This window comes from Heliangelus exortis, chromosome 3, assembly GCF_036169615.1.
Source record: "Heliangelus exortis chromosome 3, bHelExo1.hap1, whole genome shotgun sequence".
NCBI classification, from domain to species: Eukaryota; Metazoa; Chordata; class Aves; order Apodiformes; family Trochilidae; genus Heliangelus; species Heliangelus exortis.
The window spans coordinates 37,564,188-37,586,462 of NC_092424.1; the positions used below are offsets into that span (position 1 = coordinate 37,564,188).

Consider the following 22,275-nt stretch of genomic DNA (forward strand, 5'->3'; position numbering starts at 1 on the left):
ACTTACCCTGGAATCCTTTTCCAGATGACGCTTGTGTTGAAGACTGCGTCTTCTCCTGGCCTTGGCAATGCCATTGTGGTAAAAGTAGTATCCTGTGTCTAAAAAGGGGAGCTGAGGAAGAGAAAGAGAGAAAAACATATATCATGGAGCTGTTGGCTATTAATAAGGATGACACTGAAAACTTGTACCCGTGAAGTGGCCGAGGAACCTACAACAGGACATGTGAAGAGTTGAGCCAAAGGGCTCAAATCACTCTTGAGAATGACACTTCTAAAAACTTTGTCCAGCAGCACTGAAGCTATTTGCTACAGGTTTACAACATGTAAACCTGCACTTGCTATTACTTTTCACCTAATATTTAAGGTCAGCTGTGCCAATTTTTTCTGAAGGACTTCCCAAATCACACCAGGATTACTTCCTATTTCCTAAAAAAGCCAGAATAAAAGAACAAAATTAACTGAAAATTATTTGAAGCTACCACAAACCATCCTTCAGCAATAAAGCATTACACAAGTGCTTTTTTGAGCCATCACAATGCATGTAAGCAGTACGAAACAGCTATTTCCACTCTCTAAAAGACATGGTATTTGGAATTTCTTCTGAACACCAAGAAATTAAGCATAATAAGAATAATAAGAAATCAGACAGCTCACAGTGTGGGACCAGTCCTGTACAGCTTTACTGTCTTAAAATATTTTGCAGGCACCAGGGAAGGAAGATGTGCCTGTTATTAAACTCATCTCTCTCCACAGGACTGGCAAGAAGCAACTGGAAAGCTTACAGACATTTAGTTTTGAGAAGGCTAAAGGACCTGGTATTAGGAGAACAGCATCCCACTTCCAGCAGCCAATTAGAAAGCTCCATTTGCATCTCAAAGTCTACAGCTTTTTTCCCCCTCTTCAACTTCATAGGGAGATACTGGTTCAATGTTTAAATCTAAGCAAGAAACTAAGAAACTGTGTATTTTTAAACAAAGCTTCTCTTTGTAAAAGTTGGAGAGAGGAAAAAAAAAAAAGGGGGGGTTCTTGTTGGGAAGTTACATGTTAATGTCATGAACATTTCACCTTCACAAGTTAGACTGTCCCACATGTAAAATAACTGCTTAAGAAGGATATTCCAGAATAGCCATGACAGCCTTGTTCCTCTCCTTCTTATTATCTATACTTCATGGTACAGTGAACTTCTTAGCAGGAGTTCAAAGTTCTTTACCAAAAAACTGAGACTAGTATCTAGACAGAATAGTCATAGTGAAAACCTGGGTTGAATACAGGTTAGCAGGATCATAAACCTGTCATAAACCAAATTCTGTTCCTGTATGCAGGTACATATGGTTTACAGATACAATTTTCATTGTATTTTAATTATCTCCTGTTTCATTACATCTATCACTATATCTGGTGCAGTTACACCAGTATATTTTGGCATACATGTGGAATGGTGTGGGAATGGATAATTCACAGTTAATTCTGAAAGTTATAAATTTGGTCAGATTTAAAAAAAAAAAAAAAAGTATGTGAGGTTTAGGGTTCTTTCTACAAAGTTCTTTTTCAGGTTATTTGAAAAATTTAACATTCATGAAATGAAAAAAGTTTTTATTTTTTAAAATTCCATTGTGTATGATACATAATACACACATGCAAAGTATCTTTAAAAATATGAAAGCATTCTGTTTGGATAAAAAGACCTCTTTTAAGTGTATATAAAATGTTAAGATTTCATCAAAATCACTATGGTCTCTTTGAGCTGATTGGAGAGCTTTTCTGGACAAATAATCAGAATATTTTGCATCAGCTCCAGAAAAGAGGTTGTGAAAGCTCTGTGGCCACAGAAATCTCAGATCTCACCTCCATCCTCAGAATTGCAGCTCTTAAACCTCAAATTCTGTCCAAGTTTAGGTCTTTTTAAATGCTGATATATGTTTAAGAAGCCTGACATATTTACCAACTGAGTAATAAGGTATTTCCATAATCTAGAGCCTGGTTTGTCTGTTTCCTGACTGTCCAGCAAACAGCACATCCCTTATGATGGATGCAGTACTCTATGCCTCAAAAAATAAGAAGAAGAAAAAAAAAAAAATCCAGATCACTTACAGCTTGAAATTCATCTCACCATGCTAACCATTACCATTCATCACAAGCTGTGGTCCAATTACCCCTCTAATTTTCCCAGTGAAATCAGGCTATTTTCCTTCTTTTAATCTCAATATCAGCCATTCAAATCAATTCCAGACAAATACTGATCTTGATGTTCTGCCATTAAGGAAGACTGACAGCAATTTTGAGGATATCTGGAAACATGTAACATGTATTCACTGCTCATTTTCTGTGTAGGCTTAATTTCTAATGCCACTTAGAATTAAGCAGTATATTATATAGTAAACTTTTAGAGCCAGTGTACTCCAGTCCAACCATAAGCAAAAGCAACTACAGTTAGCACAACAACGACCAGATTTATGGACAAAATTATGAATCAGTTTGACTGAAACTATCCCAACTCTTTCCACAGATATCCTTGTTATCTTTGAGGAATTCTTTACAGTTCACATTGTTTTCACACTCGTTCAGTGGGACTGGGAAGGATAGACAAGAAGGCAGCTAAGTGAGGTGATACCTGAAATATGCCCTGAACAGACACGATGCATTGTGAATAATTAATAGCAGAAACCAAGCAATTTGCAGGAAGAATCTAAACTCATCAGTAAATCCTCACAGTGAATGAATGTACACGCAAAAGAAGCGAGATACAAGAAAAAGCCCTAAAGCACCGCACAGTTTTGATGAGGATTTTGCATTGAGATCTGTGAATACCACAAGCAACCCACTGAAGTTCTCCAGTCTCAATGAACTCCTGCTACTGAGCCTGTGGCTCCTCTGCAGCAACCCTTATGTCAGGATGCAGGCAGCTCCAGCAGAGTTTGCATTCCCACTGTTAGGTTCTCCAGGAGGCCTGCTCTGATTTGGAGCTAGAGAAACCCAGCAAACAGCAAAATGATAAGAGCATGTAAGGAAGTGAAATGAAAACAGAGGAGCTCCTGTCCCTAAAAAATTACAAGTGTCACCAGCGGTAGCTACTCTGTAATATTCTCATTGGAAAGCTGGAACATGTATTTGAGTAAACTTTCTATTTCAGCAGCAGCAGACTGTGCATGTAACATAGCTTGCTGGGTCAGGTTCTTTGTAAGACAGAAGCAAAGCTTCTTGCCTTCAGAAAAACAAAAAACCAAACAGTAATTATCTTAGATAACTAATTACTGGAAAGCTTTTAAATATTCAAGGCAGGAATGCTTAGACTTAGAATAGGGTCTACTATTGCTTTGATGTATAAATATGGTCCAATACAAAGTAGGACTCTGAATCTCAGGAATTACAGACATTTAGTTACCAAGAGTATTTCCATAAAATTACTGAGAGAAATACATACAAGCAAACTCAGAATCACAAATACAATGCAAATAGAACAAAACCTTTTATATCCACCTGTCTCCTCCTCTTCTTCAGATTTGCAGCCTTTTCGTGTCATTAACAACACTATCTAAAGTAAAGATGAAATCCCATTTAATCTCCTTGCTGAAAAGGATGCAGACCAGAAAACACCTTTTAAAATTTAGTGTTCAACTAGACAGAGGGAATTAAAACTCTTTAAATGGAAGAGGCTTATCTAGGAAGAAAAATGGCTAGGATGTATTGCTTGGTATAGAAGGAAGCACTTCGTATCACTCACAGATATAGCACCGATACCTCTGAGTAAGGTCTTGTGGCTGTTCTCAGACTACTGCCCCACCAGAAGTCCAGGTGTAACTATTATTGAACTAAAAAAAAAAGAGCAAACCAGAATCTAGGATGGCATAGCACAACAGCTCCATTTTGTCTCCTTGACAGAGAAAATCAAAATACCCTCCTCCTTTTTCAGTCTTGCCTTGGACAATATGAACAGTGACATCACACATAGTTGTGCCTGTCTCACAGTGAAGGACTTAAGTATCAGCTGCAAAGTGGTGAAGGGCTTTAAAAAAGCCACAGGAAATAAATTCAGACACCGTTCCTCATTCTAAATCAGCAGCACTGGAGCCACTTTGGGCAGAGCTAGCACTGAGAACAACTCTAAAAGCATCAAAGTCATCTGGCCAGAAGCAAAAGGTATGCTAAAATTAATTTAAAAATAACAAGAAAAAGAAGTTGCATAAAGAGCTACCAGCAGCTTCAGTACTTCACCCAACTTAGTGAGTGGTGTAGCAGTCACAGCCTGCCACTGGTTTTAAGAGGTGACAAATACAACACAAAAATCTTCAGTTCCCAGACTTATCTTAACCATTCAGCTCTACTGACTTGCTTCAGGTCTCTACCTGTTCTTCATGCACCTCACAAACAAATTAAGGTGCCCACAGAAAGCTTAAGATTGGATGGCCACCATGTATTTTAATGGACTGGTCTCCGTCTAGTCTTCCCAAGAAGCCTTTCATTCTGTGTCAGGTAACGCAGCAGCCCTACAGTACACTGTTAGCTTTTGTGCATTATTTCCAATTATTTCCCTCCAATACCATAGTATTATAAAACCACCTTACTTGAACCTACTGCTAAGGTTCCTCTTCTAAAAGAACCTTTGCTCTTAGTGGTGAGCAAAAATCATTTGACAAAAATAGTTTAAAAATACAATCACAGGGTGATTTGTAACAAGTTACCCCAGGGTCACCTTCTTTGATTGCCACCAAAATCAGCAGAAATGGATCCCTCAGTGAATAAGATTCAGAGAAAGCCCTCATCCAGGCCAAGCTGACAAAGACTCCCTCTCCTCAGGGCTCTTGCCTGCCTTAGCATGAATATGTGGTCAGGCATGAGAGGATTCAAACACTAGTGCAAAAGAAACACTTTGCTCTGAGGAAAACAAAACAAAACAAAAAACGCCCATCCCCCCAAAAAAATTTTAGGGCTTTTGGTTTTTTTTTTTATGAAAAACTCCAAGGAAGCACAACACAAAGCATCTCTCCCTCACAGAGTCCAAGCCAAGCACAGCTCCTGGCTTTAGAAGAGGACATAAATCTGCACAGGTAAGTTCTTTCATCCCATTACTGCTCAGTAATTACACCAATGGAAAATAAAACCTAAATCTGGCACAAGTAAATGTATTTGGAGCCTTCACAAGCCCCACAAGCCTCACTCCTTCACTTGCCATTATAGCTGAAGCGCAGCAAAGTGCCTCCCAGCAGAAATTAGAGACCTTTTAGAAACCTTTTCATCCCAGTTTCACTAAGGATGCTCATAAATATGCAATATGAATTTTAAACTCTCTTTCTCTCATTTTCCCTCACCCCAATTAGCATTAGAAATCGTTTTACTTTTAAATACACAGATGGGAGCCAAGTCTGAAGTCAAAGGCACTCGCTCACTGTAGCAGCATGGTCCATGGAAGAGCAGAGCCAGAGAGCAGGCAGCCCCAGGCATCAAAATAATACAGAACAAAACAGGAGCAATAAAGAATTAATTCAAATGTTGGTGGAGAAATGTAAAATAGCACAGAGGACTAAAGCTGAGCCGAAGCTTACCCAACATGAAATCCAGTTCATTGTGTCCCCACGGCTTCAGGCAAGGATTCCACACCTTCTCAGTAGTGTGCTATAATTACCCTAAGGGCTCAGCATAACGATCTCAGGTGAAGCTGGAGATCTGCATGAAGCTCCAGAAAACCCCGAGGACTTGGCACAGCCAGGTCCAGGTCTGAGTGTTATGACTCAGCCTTCCTGGCTCATTTCTCATTGCACCTGTGTCTCATTTAGCTGTCTCCACCACAGCCTAATCTGCTTGTCTTGGCTAATCTGGCAGGTGGAGGTGTTAGCCATAGCTTTAACACTCCCAAAATGTAACTCCCATATTAAAACAACATCACCAGATGATCCTTGTGAAATCAACTGATTAACACACAGTGCAACATTTCTCCTACAAAATAATTCGGAAATCTCTGACCTAGATACCTACGGATATTTTCAGCTGTTCATATGGATATTCAACCACCTCTGAGGGGAATCAGCAACAGGTGCTGGTAATACTAAAGGACTGGGACTGTTTCAGTGAGGAGACCATCAGTTTGTTCTTCCTTTTTTCCAGAAGTCAATAGAAATATTGAAACGTGAATGGTAACAAGGCTCCCTGTTACTGTTATTTAGGATAGTCCTTATCTTGCATGAACATGGCAACACTACTCAGTCTTTCTGAAGCCAGCAGAAGTAGTTTTCAATGGTTTCTGAAAGGTTCCCTCACCTCTACAGTGAAGTGTCTTTTCCTCTAGAAACTAGTCAAATATGACATCCAAAGGCTTTGCAGAGCAAGTGCCTTTGGAGCTTGTTTTATCCAAAAGGATAAAATGAAGTCTTTTGTCTAGTCCCTCTTGAATGCAGCAACCACAAGGTTAAACAGTCTTCCTAGGAGACGGACACAATGAGTTCAGTAAACACAGGGAAGTAAATGGAAGAAATGGAACAAGTTGTGGACTGCTATTATGCATCCACATGTCTGTCCATGTGGAATTCATCAGATGTCCCTAACCATTCATGGGAAAAAAACCAAAAAAACAACCAAACAAAAAACCTCAAACCAAACAAAAAAACAACCAACCAACCAAAAACCAACAAAAAAACCCCAAACACCAAAAAAACATCACTTACAGAGCATGATCCATCTGACCTGTTGGAGGCCATATTGAAGAAAGCAGAGCTGAGCCCCAGAAACACCTCTTCTGCACCAGAGACTATAGGAGGAGTATAGTTGTCCACAATCAGGCAGATCAGTTCCTATGTTAAATGTCTCATTTTCTCATCAGTTTGCTCTTACATTATCAGATATAATGCTTCCAGGTGCTTACAAAACACTGCTCCAATGGTTTGGTTTCAAGTTTGCAATATTTGGAATTTGATTTGCAATTGAACAAATATTAGCATTTTAATGTTTTACTGTACTGATATCACTGTTAAGTTTGTCACTAAGGAGTACCATCTTGCAAGCACATAACAGTCATATAAGTCAACTGCGACAAGATTGTGGATCCGGTAACAGTTTTATCAGTGAATTGGAGGAGCCATTTGAGGCTTTTAAAAGATTTGTTCTAGTTTATCTGAATGGATTTGTGCATTTTAGAGAGTTTTATCTGTTAATCCCCAGGAACCATAAAACCCTATATTGATTCTACCACATACACTGTTGAAAGCAGGGTATTTTCCCTGGATCTAGAGATCTGGAGAAGAGTAGAATGTTCTTGCTTATATGCTAGCATTTACATTGGACTCCCTGGATTACTCAGGATCATTATTACCTGGAATAGGTGATTGTTATCTGACAGCCTGAAGTCTTAGCAACCATCATTATGTCCTTTGACATAGATGTGAACAGTCCTGCAGGAGAAGCACTTCAGCCAAGCCCTTGGCAGCAGGAAGAATCAATTAAATTAAATTTTCTTAATAGAGGTATCAGTAGCACAATTTTTTTTTTTTTACTTAATTTCAGAGAATTCTACTCATCCTGTTAAGAAAACAAACAAACAAAAACAAAACTCAAAGCTCTCAAAAGGTTCCCAAAAATCCCTGAAAAAGACAAACAGAAATTAGAATCCAGACATTATTTAGGGACAATTGTCCCTGGCCTTAGCTTTCCTAACATTCTTGTGTTAGTCGTGACTTCAAGAAGTTGGTCAACTGTACAGCATAAATGCCATCACAGCCAGAAAGCCTGTCAGTACTTGACCCAGTTAATTAGCCAGTTCATTTAGCCTGTGACAGTCAATGATTTAAAAATACAGAGAAAAAAGAATGGTATTCCAAAAGCAGGTTTGCCAGTTGTACATTTTATTACCAAGATGAACAAAACTTTTGCTGTAAGTGCCTGTTTCCTTCTTGGAGCAATGGGGCTCCTCTGGGTATCCTGCCACTCTTTCAAGGCTCTTCTATGTTTTCAAAGCATCTTCTGAAGGTGATAATACTCTGCGAAAGCACCTCAAATAACCTTCTCACCAAGGTCATTCTATGGAGGACTGTTGTTTGCTGTTTTCCCCCCTCTGCTGCTGCTTCTCATGGTAGCACTGTGCTGTAAGACAGGCAGGACAAGAGACAAGGACAAGAGGGCACGGTCTCAAGTTGTGCCGGGGGAGGTTTAGGTTGGATATTAGAAAGAATTTCTTTACGGAGAGGGTGATCAAGCATTGGAATGGGCTGCCCCGGGAAGTGGTGGATTCTCCGTCCCTGGAGATATTTAAAAAGAGACTGGATGTGGCACTCAGTGCCATGGTCTGGTAACTGCAGCAGTAGTGGATCAAGGGTTGGACTTGATGATCTCTGAGGTCCCTTCCAACCCAGCCAATTCTATGATTCTATGACAAAAGCTCACAAAAAAGGAGTTGGAAATGCCTCAGAGATGCTGAGTAACCCCAGCACTTACTAATATTATGAGCATCTCAGGCAATTAAAGCTAATATTCTTGTTTCAGTAGTATTGCCTGTAAAATGGCATAGTCTAATAAGTGCTCATTTAGCTATTTATTGCTAGGATTCATTTAATTAATGTTTGCACAGCACTATAGACTGTGCTATAAAATTATAAAATGCCAAGTGCCATTGTCAACATATATTAATGGGTCTATCTACACATATAATATATATGTATGTAATCGGATACCTCTCTAGCAACAGATATTTGGTAAGCATTTTAATATGTTTAAATAACACATTATGGAAATCTCTTCTTCAAAGCTGCACATCTACCTTAGGGAAAACTCACATTATAACAAATAGCTTGATTTAGCTTAGTTCACAAACAGAGGTGACCAAAGTACGTTTCTAACTCAGCTGGATCAATCCTGACAGCAATTAGCACTGCTGACAAAGGCCATTTTGCCTTATTCCTGATCTCCTTTAACAACTCAGCTCTCCTTAAAGCACAAAACCAGTCACACTGGAACCTGGTGTCACATAAGCTCTAAAAACACTAAGATAAAAGCCATGAGACAAAGTTTGCTATTTTTAAAACTGCATTAAGACATAGTGTGCCCCAGCCAAAAATTATGGAGAGAGGGCAAGACATGGCTACTCATGGACATCTCAGCAGAGCACATCAGAGCTATTTTTAACTCTACATCCATGAAGCAAAGTGTGTAAGACACAAACGTGTGCAACTGCTCAGCTAACTTAGTGCCAAAAAGCAGTATCATGAACTCAAGCTCTAACGAAGCAGTGCTCTAAAAGCAGCTCAGACCACAATGAGTTGGTTACTGACAAGAGCTACTCAAGAAAACACAGAAAAGGTGAATTGCACTAATGCAAAGACATTAGCCCATCCCAACACTCAAGGAAGATTTGTAGCTCTCTTTCTATTCAAAACCTTTGCTCTTTTATTTTTTCTCTATGACTATTTAACACCGGGCTGCCAAGCAATAGCTGACTGACAAAGTGCTTCACAGGGAGGTCTCTGTTGTTAGACCACACTGAACAAGCCTTACAGTTCCCAAAGGAACAGTCAGTTCCTGGAGAAAAATATGTGATTTAAAGGAGAAAAGCTGAGGGGTAACAATTTGAAACAAAATTGTGACATTAAATTACAAGGGGGAGGAGGAGGTACATTTGCTTCTTCCTTTTTTAAGATAGTAGGCTTGAGAAAAGCAGGGCAAAGACGCTTTATGAAAAACATTTTCAGTTAAGTCAGTGAAAAAAGATACTTCGGGACACTGCAGTTTTCCTTCTTTTTGTAAAGTTGGCCAACATCTTCAAAGAGGAAGTAACAGACATTCTTCCGTTTACTTAAGCCATCATGAACCAGAGAGAGCCCCTCTAGGCTCCAGTTCACAACAGCACAGTAATCCCTTGACAACAGAGACAAACTGCTCTGAGTGGGTTCAAGAGCTCCACATTAGACAGAAGAAAAAGGATGTCCCAAATCCTCCTCGATGCTAGCAATAATGATGAGAAAGGAAAGCAAATACTACCACCACATCTTGCTCTCCCAGGACCTACCTCGCTGACCTTTCAGGCAGCTGTGAAATGAGTCTTTTTTTTTCTGTTTGTTACAACCAATTAATAAATGACAGAAGTTTATTGGAGGGAGAACTTGAGCTCGAGCATCAGTCAAGCAAGGTAAACATAGGCTCTCATTTAATCACTCAGCACATGTACTGGGTTTACATGGCTGGATTTTGGTACCGGGAGGGCTGCAGGGGTGGCTTCTGCAAGAAAGTGCTAGAAGCTTCCCCCATGTCCAACAGAGACAGCTCCAGCCAGCTCCAAGTTTGGAGCCAAGGCCAAGCCCATCAGCAACAGTGGTAGCACCTCTGTTATAACCATAGTTAAGAAGGAGGAAAAAGTTACTGCACAACAGCAATTGCAGCAGGAGAGAGAGGAGCAAGAATATGTGAGAGCAACAACTCTGCAGACATCAAGGTCAGTGAAGAAGGAAGGAGAGACTCCTCTGTAGACCATGGTGAAGAACATGGTGAAACTGGCTGTCCTGCAGCCCACGGAGATTAACAGTGAAGCAAATATCGACCCAAACCTCACACCAGAGTGGATGGACACCCAAAGGAGGCTGTGACCTGATGGGAAGTCCACACTGAGGCAGGCTCCTGGCAGGACCTGTGTACCTGCAGTAAGGAGCCCATGCTGGACAAGGTTTGCTGAAAACCCTCCCTAGGGGGGACCCAAGGTGGACCAGTGTGCTCCTGAAAGCCTGCACTTTGTGGAAGGGTTCACGAAGCAGTTCATGAAGAACTGTAGCCTGTGGGCTGCCTCCCATCAGACAGACCCCATGCTGGAGCAGGGGGAGAGTGTGGAGAGTCCTCCCTAAGCAGGAAGGAGCAGCAGAACCTGCATGGGATGAACTGACCAGGAGGAGGTAGAGAAATTGGGATTGAAGTTAAACCCAGGAAGAAGGGAGGGGTGGGGAGAACGTGTTACAAGGTACGTGTATTTCTTTTCTCATTACTCTGATTTTGATTGGTAATAAACTAAGTTCATTTGCTCCAGTTGAGTCTGCTTTGCCAGTGATAGTAAACGCTGAGTAATCTCTCCCCATCCTCATCTCAGCCCATGAGTCTTAAGCTGTATTTTCTCTGCCCTGTCCAGCTGAGAAGGGGAGTGACAGAGCAGCTTTGATAGACATCTGGTGTCCAGCCAGGGTCAGCTCACCACAGGATGTTTCAGCCTTTAGAGCATGTAATACTGGCTTCCCTACCAAGGTACAGTATATTTTATATTAATACGGTATATTCAAAGGGGGGGGGGGGGAAACAACTTATTTTACTTAGTAAAGTTGAGTCGTTTAATTCCCATCAGAAAAAAGAGTTTAAAAATCCACTTGCTGTTCTGTCTGGATTTTACTCTGAACTACATCTAAGTTGTAGGATAAATGGAATGAATGGTTTTATAGTTAAGAGAAGTTTTGGGATTTAAATGGTAATGTGAAAATTAATAGACTGAAATACTAGGAAGCCCAAAATTCATCACGTCTTGATCCACAAAAGGCATTCCACTAATGCTAACAACCAAATTTTCCAAATCTGTAAATATGTTCCCATTCTGATTTTCCATCCAAATTCAGAAGTGACAATTCTGCTTTACAATTGGTTCAGAGTATCTTCTAAATCATTAAATTTAGTTGACACACATTTCTAAAATTAATTGACACAGGGAAGCATAAGGTCCCTGTGGGGCTGACAGGAATCCACCAGTCATGGTTGTAGCTAATTCACTTGTATCTTGGCTGCAGCTAAAAGCCTTAAACAGAAGTTTCTGCTCCACTCAGCATTGCACAGTACATGACAAAGTGCTCACTCAGAGAGCAGATTTCAGAATCACACCCCTTCTTTTCACTGGTGTTTTATCAAGACTGAATAGGCAGACTGGAGAAGGGAGGCCATATCCCACCTCTCTTATGACCTACACGAGGAAGAGATGTACCTATTTGGTCTAGCTTGATATCCAACATCTGTCCAATAACACTCCCACTTTCTCAAATTAACAATAATAATAATAATAATAATAATAATAATAATAATAATAATAATAATAATAATAATAATAATAATAATAATGTATATAGGGTTTCAAGTCTTCAGAGTTTGGTTCCATACTCTAGGAGAAAGCATGTCTGACATATTACCCTTTTACTCATCAGGTAAGCAAATAATCTACTTCAGACATGGGTATCTGGGACACACTTGCTGACTGGTTAGATGTAAACACTGAGGTCACTCTTTCCATTTGCTTTCTGTGGACAAAGAAGTTAAGAATGTAACATTTACACAAGTTTTGTTTGAGAAGGTAGGTAATACATGACAAAGAACATTACAGCCCAGTTCAGTCCTTCAGTGAGTAAACTAGAGCTATCACTACCTAATTTGTTTATAATCCCAGTGTATAAATGGTAAAACTGGGCTAGCTTGTAATTTCCTTTTTTTAATCCAAGCTCCCGCTACTTGTTGAACACAGCCAGAATTCAGCTAAGGCTTCTGAGCTACTGTCAAAAATCCATGACCTAACTGGATTTCAGACCAGCTGATAGACTGCATGTGGTGGCCATGCAAAATTTCACACAACTTGACACCAAACTCGGCTCTCTGGGCTGGTGCTCTGTCCCAAAGTGCAGCCTGGGACTGCTGAGCTGAAATTAAATCTCCATTTCAGTAGTAGAGGGTTGGCTTTTTCAGGGAACTTATGAGAGTTGTACGTAGAGCTCGCCTTGATTTACAACCAGAGCAACACACCAGACTGCTTCAGGTTACTTAGAGAAATCCCCTCTTTGACAAATAGTTGAGCAGTTCGGCTTCCTCCCACCAGAGGCCAGTGATGGATGGAAGCTTTGGGCTGCTCACTGCAATATTTATAGCCACCATGCAGCCAGCATCCTGTAGAGACCTGACCCATTTAATTATTCAAAAAAGTTGAAAGAAAGAAATTGAAAATGAGCAGCATTTCGATGACTTAGGGTAGCATTACAGGACAAAGGTAAATTTTAGATCCATTAACTACAGCACTGAGTTTGTTAATACAGCTCTCACAGGAATTAGGCACCCATGCTACCCAGTGGAACTGCACTGGAGGATTTCCCAGGCATAGTATTTTAACAGGAGCTGGCAGAATTTATTATTCATTTTAGAATTTTGGCTTGATTTCCAGCTCCCAGAATTTTCCATGAGCATAGACATTTCTCAGGACTTACTAATTGAAACTATCTACCAAATAAATTCTACATATGTTTCAGCAGGTACATTGTAAGCATTTTATTACATGGCATTTGAAGCTTGAGTTGCATGGATTAATTTTAATTAATTAAGTTTGAAGTAACTCCATGGATGAGGGAAAGGGTCACATGCAAACTTTTGCTTAGCTATACTGTAAAGTATTACCAGTACAACTATTCCAAGTAGTCTGATGCCTTTTTTTTTTTTCCCCACATTTATGTTGCTGGTTTGAGGGTTTTTTGTTTGTTTTTAAATTAAGGTGTATGTACTGGCAAAAGCTCTACTTTAAATGGAATTTCTGATAACATTGTTCTAACATGAAATGAGTTAAAGATGTTGGCACTCCTACACTGATAATAACAGCACTGCAATTGGGCTTGCTTTCACATTTTAACTACATCAGTACAGTTAAAGCAGTAAAAGTTTTCTAGGAGTGGGCAGGGGGTTATATCTTGTCACCCGTCATATGAGAAAGATAAAAGACAATGTTCCACCTTTACAAAAAGGTTGGTTCTTCTAAAAGATAACAAATTGAAGCATCCCACAACACACCTTAGTGCTTTTCTGAAGAAGCCAAGCCTAGCAGCAGAGTCAATCTGTAGGACCACTTGCCTGTGTATAAAGAAATGCCAAGGATGCCACAATTTCTCAGATGGAAGCACTTTGAGTGAATTGACAATTCACCTTGGTCTAGAGTTTAAATCTGAATTTGAATTCTGAAGCTAGAAACACACCTCTACCTCATTTACAGCAACCTAAACCATCTGGGCCTGCTTGTAAGCACAGAAATAGAATCTCTCTATTTGGCCTGATACCAAAAAACAAACCTCTAAGACTGGGTACTGTTGCTAAAATATGTTCTCCTTTTGCTGCACAGTTCTGCAACCTCAGGTCTGGGGACAAATTCAGCTTTGGTGTACGTAATAGCTCCAGATATCCATACCGGCTCTTAGAAATAGCTGTTGGACTGCTCTTAACACATAGGAAACTTACCCAGAGGAATGAGAGCTTCAAATAGGGCCCCAGACACAGCCATAGCATATGGGATCCCAAAGTTCAAACATACAGGCAGTGAAAGTATCTGTATGTTGCACAGTCCAGAAATAGCCTGAACGTCATCTGCAAGAAAGCTATCTGGGCAGAAGAAAGGAAATCCCAGGCTGACAGCAAGACAGTGATACCATAGTAATCATCTTTGTTTATCTAGTGCTGATATTAAAATAACACCTTTGACTTTAAACTCTATAGCACAGGTCTGAAGTTGCTAAGGAACCTCCAGACTTGATCTTCTGGTTCAACTTCCCTTGGCAATAGCGCCGTTTAGACAAGATGACCCAGCACCTTGTCCAGCTGAATCTTGAAAGTGTCTAAAGTTGGGGAATCCATAACTTCCCTAGGGACATTATTCCAATAGCTAACTCTTCTTATTGCAACCAATTTTTCTTGTGTTCAATCTGAATCTCCCCAGGAGTAACTTGAAACCATTACTCTTTGCCTTTTCCATGTGACTCCTTGCAAAAAGGGAGACTCCATTATCATTTAACTTGAAGAGTGGAGATTTTGGTTAGACATTAGGAAGAAATTCTTTCATTTGAGGGTGGTGAGACACTGGAACAGGTTGACCAAGGGAGTTGTGGCTCTCCCCTCCCTGGAAGTGTTCAAGGCCAGGTTGGATGGGGCCTTGAGCAACCTGGTCTGGTGGAAGATGTCCCTGCTCATGCAGGGGTGTTGGAACTAGGTGATCTTTAAGGTCCCTTCCAACCCAAAGCATTCTATGATTCATCCAACACATCAACAAAGAACTTGTAGCAGGTGTGCCAGTAGCTCCCCCATCTCACAAGTACGCCCTGGAGCAGGGGCTCCAGAAAACAAGTCAGGATAGCATCTGGTTTCTGTGGTGCCAAGACACCCTGAGCTGCTGGCCTGGGAGGCTGGCTCCAGTCTGGTCTGGTGGCGTGCAGGCAGCCTCTGGCAGACAGAAGCCTGGATGAGCTGTTCCTGCTCCAACAGCTTTGGCAATGTGGGGGAAGGAGCAAGTGGCACCCTGCAGCATCCACACTTTCAGCACTGATGCTCCTCAGCTGCTTAAGCTGCTCAGAACTAAAGCTACTTCTTGAAGTGGAAAGCTGTCCCTGATGCCTTCACACCACAACAAGCTTTCATCAGACACATGGAACTGGATGGCAGGAGATAAACTGGTACACACTGTTCAGTACTGGTGTACTGTGATCACAGCATCCTGGAAATGCTGTTCACTTCTTTGTATGTTTTCTATTTTTCTCCTTGACACAAGCAAAACTAAATATAATTTAAATGAAAACAAACAACTGCACATCCCCAGTTGGGCTGCATCATCGCAAAAACAAGTGAAAGAGGAATTACTTGCAGCACGTTTCCTGGGTCTCTACCACATGTTTAATTTTGCAAATGTGTTCAAGCAATATGGAATAAACAAAATTATAAATACAGGCAAGCTTTGTAAGTGGCCAGAATTTCATATCTCTGTGATTACTGAGCCATAGCTCAGTAAACAAAGCAAAACTTATCTGTAAAGGTAAGGTTTAATGTGTGTGTTTTGTCAAGAAACAGAACTACATCATGTATTCAAAACAGTAATAGAGCAATTACAGCAGGGATCTCTAGCAGGGAGTCTGACCTTCTTGTTTTACCCTCAAATAAAAAATGCTATGAAAATCTGACAAGGTAATTATTTTGTACCTCAAACAGAACACTCACCACCAACAAGCAGTTGGTTAGAGTATCCGGTAGAGAAGGAGCTGTACAGGAACAGGCTTAGGGATGTACTTCAGCCTCTTTTTTCTTGTTGATTGTTTCCAGCTTTCAGATGTATAAGTGACCACATTTAAATAAAGGGGGATTTAATTTTTTTTTTCTCAGCCAATTACCATACTTGCTCCAGGGGCTGTTTCTGCATCCAAGGCAAAATGCAAAATAAAATTAAAAATGGTCACATCAAACAAGCATAATTTTGAAAGAAATAGAATCTTTCCACATATAAGACAATGACTACTATTGCAGGAAAACACCAGTTTCATTCCACTAACATTTCTCTTAAGTGTAAAAGGGAGCAAACAGGACTTCACAGTCTGTGCCCAGTGATATGCCTGGACTCTTGGACTCTGCCCACCAGGACATGACAAGGATCCCTCCAAATGCAGACAGCTGCCCTCTCAGCAGACTACTTTCCTCCAGGGCTTTTCTGAAAAAGGGAGCTCTCCATCACCACCCTGCAGTGTGCCTTCCCACAGCAGGATCAAACTTTTCCTGCTAGTTAATTGCTTTTTCTTCCTAATTTGAACATATCAGCTCAGATTCTTGTTTGGAAACCGAAGCATTTGCTGATAGGGTGAGATGACCCATTGAAATCTCAGCAGTTGCACAATTAGCATTTGCATGGAATTTACTTTTTCTTATCTTGGTAATACAAAATTCTACCAGTGAAATCTAGGAGACTAAAGCTCTTGGTTTCCACAAAAAATTTACATTGTATCTTCCATTTCCAAGAGGGTTTCCTGTTTCCATAATACAGGATTGGCTTTGCAAACAAACATCCTTTCCTGTAGTACAGCATAAAACACAGAGCTAATTTATTATTAAACACATATTAGAGGATGGAAACACTGCAGTCTGATCCTTGATCTTAAGTCCTGGGACTACACAGGCCAGTGTGGGGACACCTGGGCTCTGACTCCTTTTTACAAGGGATGCTCCATTGCTTCAGCATCTGCTTCCACACAGGAGCACATCTGCACCCTCCATGCTGCCTTCACTCAGCCAGAAGTATCCCATTCACAAGCTCTTGGGTTAGCAGCACATGTAAAGGCAACATAGGCATGTTTATCTGTAAAGTATGGGCCACCATATGCGTGAACAAATTGGCTGGTTAATATATATGCACACAGGGTCAGCCAGGAGCCTGGCTAAGAATTCACCCTTCTTACCTCTTCTTTGCTCCATGCATAGGTATTAGGGGAAAAGGAAAAAGAAACATATGTGTGTATAAAAAGACATATGTGTAAACACAAATACAGACACACAGTCACGGCCAGCATTTTTTACATGCACAGAATCATGTTTGACCATCACAGTGAGTTCTAGGCATGCAGACATATAGCCTGGCACCTTAAGTATCAGGCTAGGCAAACACCTTTCCTCCAAATTTAGGGGCTGCTCTACAAAAGAAAGGATTTTCAGGGCTTTGGTGTGTGTGGACCCCAGGATGACATTTAAAGATCCTGGCAGGACATCCCCACAAAGAGTTTCCAAGGCTGCAAACCCATTATTCTGCCTTGCTGGTCTGCCTTCCAACCCACATCAATTCCCAGCTCACAGGCTGCCAGCCCAGGCACAGAAATGTGTACTGCTGCAGCAAGAAATACAGCTTTATCTGTTAAGTTTTGGTTTTGATAAGCCTGTATTTACACAATGTAGAAAAAAACAAAGCTCACAACATTTCATCCAGAAAATCCTGGCCAGCTCCAGAAAGCCAGGTCCTCAACCAGCAGCCTCCTAAACAAAAATGCGAAGCAGAAAAGTCACAGAACCTCAGTTTTTGCAAGGTTTAGAGGAAGATCAGGTGATAAATTAATGCAAAAACATACCAGCTTTCAGGTACCTAAAATCCTCCATGTTTGGAAACACCTGTTTAGTTTTTATTTTAAAATCTGAGGACACTGAATGTCAGCTGTTTAAAACCCTTCATCTCAGTGCTACCATAAATGGAATATTTAGCTAGCATTTCATCGATTGTCTCAGTGTTGTTGATGAAATGGAAAGAGATCTCTAAACTCTGATCTCCAATTAAGAGAACTTTCCAAATGCTTCTTCCAAATCCCCTTCTTAGAAATGAATTAAGGACTGCAAGGCAAGGTCAGAAAGCAGCTTTTTCAGCCTAGAGTCAAGAAATGTATTCTGAAGGCAACCCTGCCAGAAGGCAAATAAAACAAAGAGCCCAAGGAGCCGGGAGGGGGGGGAGACACACGACCCGAAGGAATGCTTCTTTTGCAGTTCTCACAATTTAACAAGTAGCTATTAGGGTGGCATCCTCATGACTCCTGAATGCTTGAAGATGGTAAGGCTAACCATGTTAAGAAAAGAATGCTTCTTCACAGTATCTGTTTCACCGTTGATAGAATCCATTTTGACAGGCGCAAACAGATTTTAAAACTGCAAACATTAAAAAAAAACAACAAAGAGCACAATCAAAGTTGCAAAGCGGTCAGTGCTCAGGATTAATTCAGGGAAGGGTAAAGAAAAATTGAGCTATGTTTTTGAGATTCTGTCCCATGGTAGGATCCTAGATCTAAACATAAGCACCTGTTTACCTAAGTACCGAACCCCTCTGAATCCATTAATCAAGGACTGAACTTATACACATTTTAGCCCACCTGAAGTCTTGTAGTGGTTTCATAATGATCGTAGGAAGCATGGCCAAAGAATCAATTACATAGCACATCACACAGTTCATAACATTAATCTTCAAGGCAATGCTTTCTCTTGCATTTTTGCAGAAATCTGTTGTTAAGCAAACGTAATAGGCACTTTCTCAGAGATTGTTGTTATTAGGAAAATAAAAAACATGCACTAAGTAATTTAAAAAAACAGTTCCCATAAAGTCATGTTTAAAGAGGTCTGTGGTACATGGCACTCATAAAAGAAATCTCTCATACACAGCTTAAATCCACACATAGAAAAAAGCTTAATCTTCCCTTGGTACTCCAACTGGGAAAGTACCAGCTCTGAAATAAGTGATGGTTTTCAGACAATAGCTTTTATCCAATATGGTTAAAGATAACTGGATTTAGTTTACATGAATAACTCACTGTATCATCTAAAAAGCATGTGTGGTTTAATTATGCAAAGATCACTTCTCCTTATGGCACAATTTGGTTTCTTTCTGGTATTTTTTGAGTACTTCATTAAACAGCATTCTGCACATGGTACTTTCCTGCTAGAGCTTCCCACTAACAGCTCTGTTTCCATACACACACATGGCCATGTTCAACTTTCTGCAGTCGTTATCGCCATGAAAGCTGAAGCTGCAGACTGTAAGTGGAGATGCTAGACAAGCCTGATGATAGCAAAACAGATTAGGAGACTCTTCAGTTCAGCAGTACTGAAGAGACACTGGAGTAGATGGCACAAGCTTTTATTAATGCCTGATCATTGCCACCCCAAGCCCTTTTTACAGATTTCTTCAGCAGAATGGAGATTGCTATCAGCCTCTCATGGATTATCTCCTGACACAGGCATCAAAATGCCAAACCCTAAGAACTTCTTCTATTCCCTAAAAATTACTGCTTTGCAGACAGCAAGGTGCTATTTTCTCTCACGCTTGAGGAGGAGGGGTGGGAGGTATTCTAGCTTTTCAGGGACCAGGATGATGTAACCTAGAAACCTCCTGGGACAGCATGTTCTGAGTACAGGAGCCACTGTCACCATCTGCCCCCCTAGACCCTGCTGGCACACACACATCACGCCATGGCTCTGAGGGGCTTCATTCCTAGAGACATCCATGCCCACGGGCACAGATCCCCCCCCCCGCCCCTCTATCCTGTAATGGAAAGCAGGTACTCTCCCCTGGCACACCCGAGGGACTTCCCTCCAGCTCTCCATCGAGATCAGCATTTGATTGATTTTTTTCCATGAGGAATCTGTGTGTCTCCTAATGTGCCCGAGGCAGCCCGGGGAGGGGCATGGTGGAGGGGAAAGGACCACAACAGCTCAGACGCTGCAACTTCTTCCTCCCACCAAATCCCCTCTCTCTCTGTGTCTTTTCCCACGTGGGTCACAGGATCATCTGAAAGCATCTGGCAAAAGTAATAAGGGATTCAGCTCTGCAAAATGATACCCATCCTTTCCCCTAAGGCCTTATCAGTCAGATATCCCTACGATAGGAGGGAGAAAGTGCAAGCAGGAGAGGAATATAAAGGGAAAAACAGTGACAAAAGAATCCAAGAAGTTTCATGTAGCAAGACCAAATCCCCACAACAACAGATCCTTTTCCAAGGGCATCAGAAGTCCTGCTCTTTCACAGTATGGACAAGGCTGTGAGCCCAAAATGAAAGCATCTAATCAGCAGCTGGAGTTGGCTGTGGACAAGTAACAACGATCTTGTCCTCATTTCTCTGGCAAACCCTCACTGGAGGTGAGACAAGGCAGCCCAAGGGAGGGAAACCCACTTCATGTGCCTTTTTATATTATTATTTATTTCTAACAACGGTCCTGAGCCATTTCACTCATCCAAATTCAGGGTACCATTCTCATTCCTTTCCTTGGAAATAGGTTCTGGCTCTCATTGCATAACTGCCAGGGAAAGAAAAAAAACCCAAACAAGCAGCAGCAGCAGCAATGCTCACACAGCTTGCTTTCCTCTCCATGCTCCTCCAAGGCAAGTGATGCCTTGGGCATTTAAGTCTGCCAGAAATTTTACTGACCAGGACGTTTTACTAGACCCTCTCTGTCTTCACCCCAGACCTGACTGTACCCTAAATCATTCAGAGTTAATATTGAATGGTTAAAATTTCTGTGTTGGAGCTGGGCTACTCTGGAGCTGGGGTGAGATTCCCTGCCACTGTGGCTACCTTCAGGAAAAAAACCAAAACCAACCTCCAATAACACCTGAAGTTTCTCAACTTACATTCATTAGTGATAAGCACCAATTGCTTATCATACTTCATACTAGGCAGCTTCTTCAGCCTGGGAGCATCCCGTCTCATTCTGAGAATAACAGGGGTATTAAGAGGGCACCAGCCTTGCAAACTTGAGTGTCAAAATCCCTACGAAATCATTTATCTAAATTGCGTGCGAGCTTCTCCATGGAGATGTGGCTTTAATTACTTCCTTGCACTGCATGGAGCAGTTTCAATCGGAGCCGTGCACAGGAAGCCCTGGGCTGCCCCAGCCCCAACTCCCCAGCTCCTCAGGATAGGAGCTCAATTGGAGGATGTTTACATAGTAAAGTCAAAAGGCACCGAGATACCATGCGGGGAAACTCCTCTGCTTTCTAGACCAAGAAAATCACCCTTCAGGGTGGCTGCTAAGAAGCACTTACAATGGCTCTTGGCACCGTACTCCTAAAATTTCCTTGCAAAAGGGGGGATGAACGGGGAGCCAGCCGGGACACCACCCCCACACACACACACACCCTCGTCTGTCCTTTCTCCGCAGGTCAGCCATGGGCAGGACCGTACCGGGACCCCCGGGATGCTGACGGCAGGTCACCCACCTCATGCCCTCAGCCCAATATGAAGGGCAGCGCACCTCCCCGAGCCTGCGCGGGGGCTTACCTTCCGCACCCCGCCGAAGCCGTGCTCCGCCGCCACCCGCTCGGCCTCCGCCTGGTCCCCGCCGTGCAGCTCCACCAAGAAATGGTTGGTGTAGACGGCTCCCCGGGCCGGGGCGCCGAGGAAGAGCAGGAGAAGGAGAAAGATGAGGAGGAGAAAGGCGCCCGGCAGCAGCGGCGGCGGCCCCGCCGGCATGGCCCCGCGCTGCGCGCCCGCGGAAGCAGCCCGGCGCACCGGCGGGCCAGGCGGGGAGCGCCCAAAAGATAGGAGGGGAGGGAGGAGTTTGGGGTGGTGGTGGTGGAGGGGTGATAAATTCTGAATAAATAAATAAATAAATTCAAGTGTCGGAGGCAGGAGGGGAGATGGGCTTCGGTGACCGGCCGGGCGGCGGGAGGCTGCTCCGGGATGTGTGAGAGGGAGCGGGTGTGCGCTGCCGGCCCCGCGTCCCGCCCCTCCGCGTCTCCGGTTCGGCGGCGACCGGGGAGAGGAGGGGGGGAAAGCACCCACCGGGGGTGGGGGGGAGGGTGGGAATCGCCGCGCTGCCAATCCTGGGCCGGGAGGATCGCTTCTGCCTCCCCAGCAAGCAGCTCACACCCCCTGGCCCTCGCATAACACCTCCCCTACACACCTCGTACTCCCTCCGTATGCCCCACCCACCCAGCCTCCTCCTTTAAAAGCCCCCTCCAAATTACACGCCTACACCAGCCCTAGTCCAGCATCTACAGCAGACCCCCTATACCCCAACCCTGGACCTGCTCCAATCC

At 42.3% G+C, this 22,275-nt stretch overlaps 1 protein-coding gene across 1 annotated transcript in view; it reads right to left on the reverse strand.

Annotated features, from left to right (window-relative positions):
* The window catches only part of PCSK2 (proprotein convertase subtilisin/kexin type 2), a 102,407-nt gene extending 80,473 nt beyond the window's left edge, over nt 1-21,934 (reverse strand). The window contains exons 1-2 of the mRNA XM_071740228.1: nt 21,515-21,934; nt 7-111 (exon numbers count right to left, since the gene is read on the reverse strand). Of these exons, the coding sequence (XP_071596329.1) occupies nt 7-111; nt 21,515-21,706 (297 nt within the window). The 5' untranslated portion in view covers nt 21,707-21,934. The remainder of the gene's footprint in view (nt 1-6; nt 112-21,514) is intronic.
* Between the last annotated feature and the right edge of the window lie 341 nt (nt 21,935-22,275).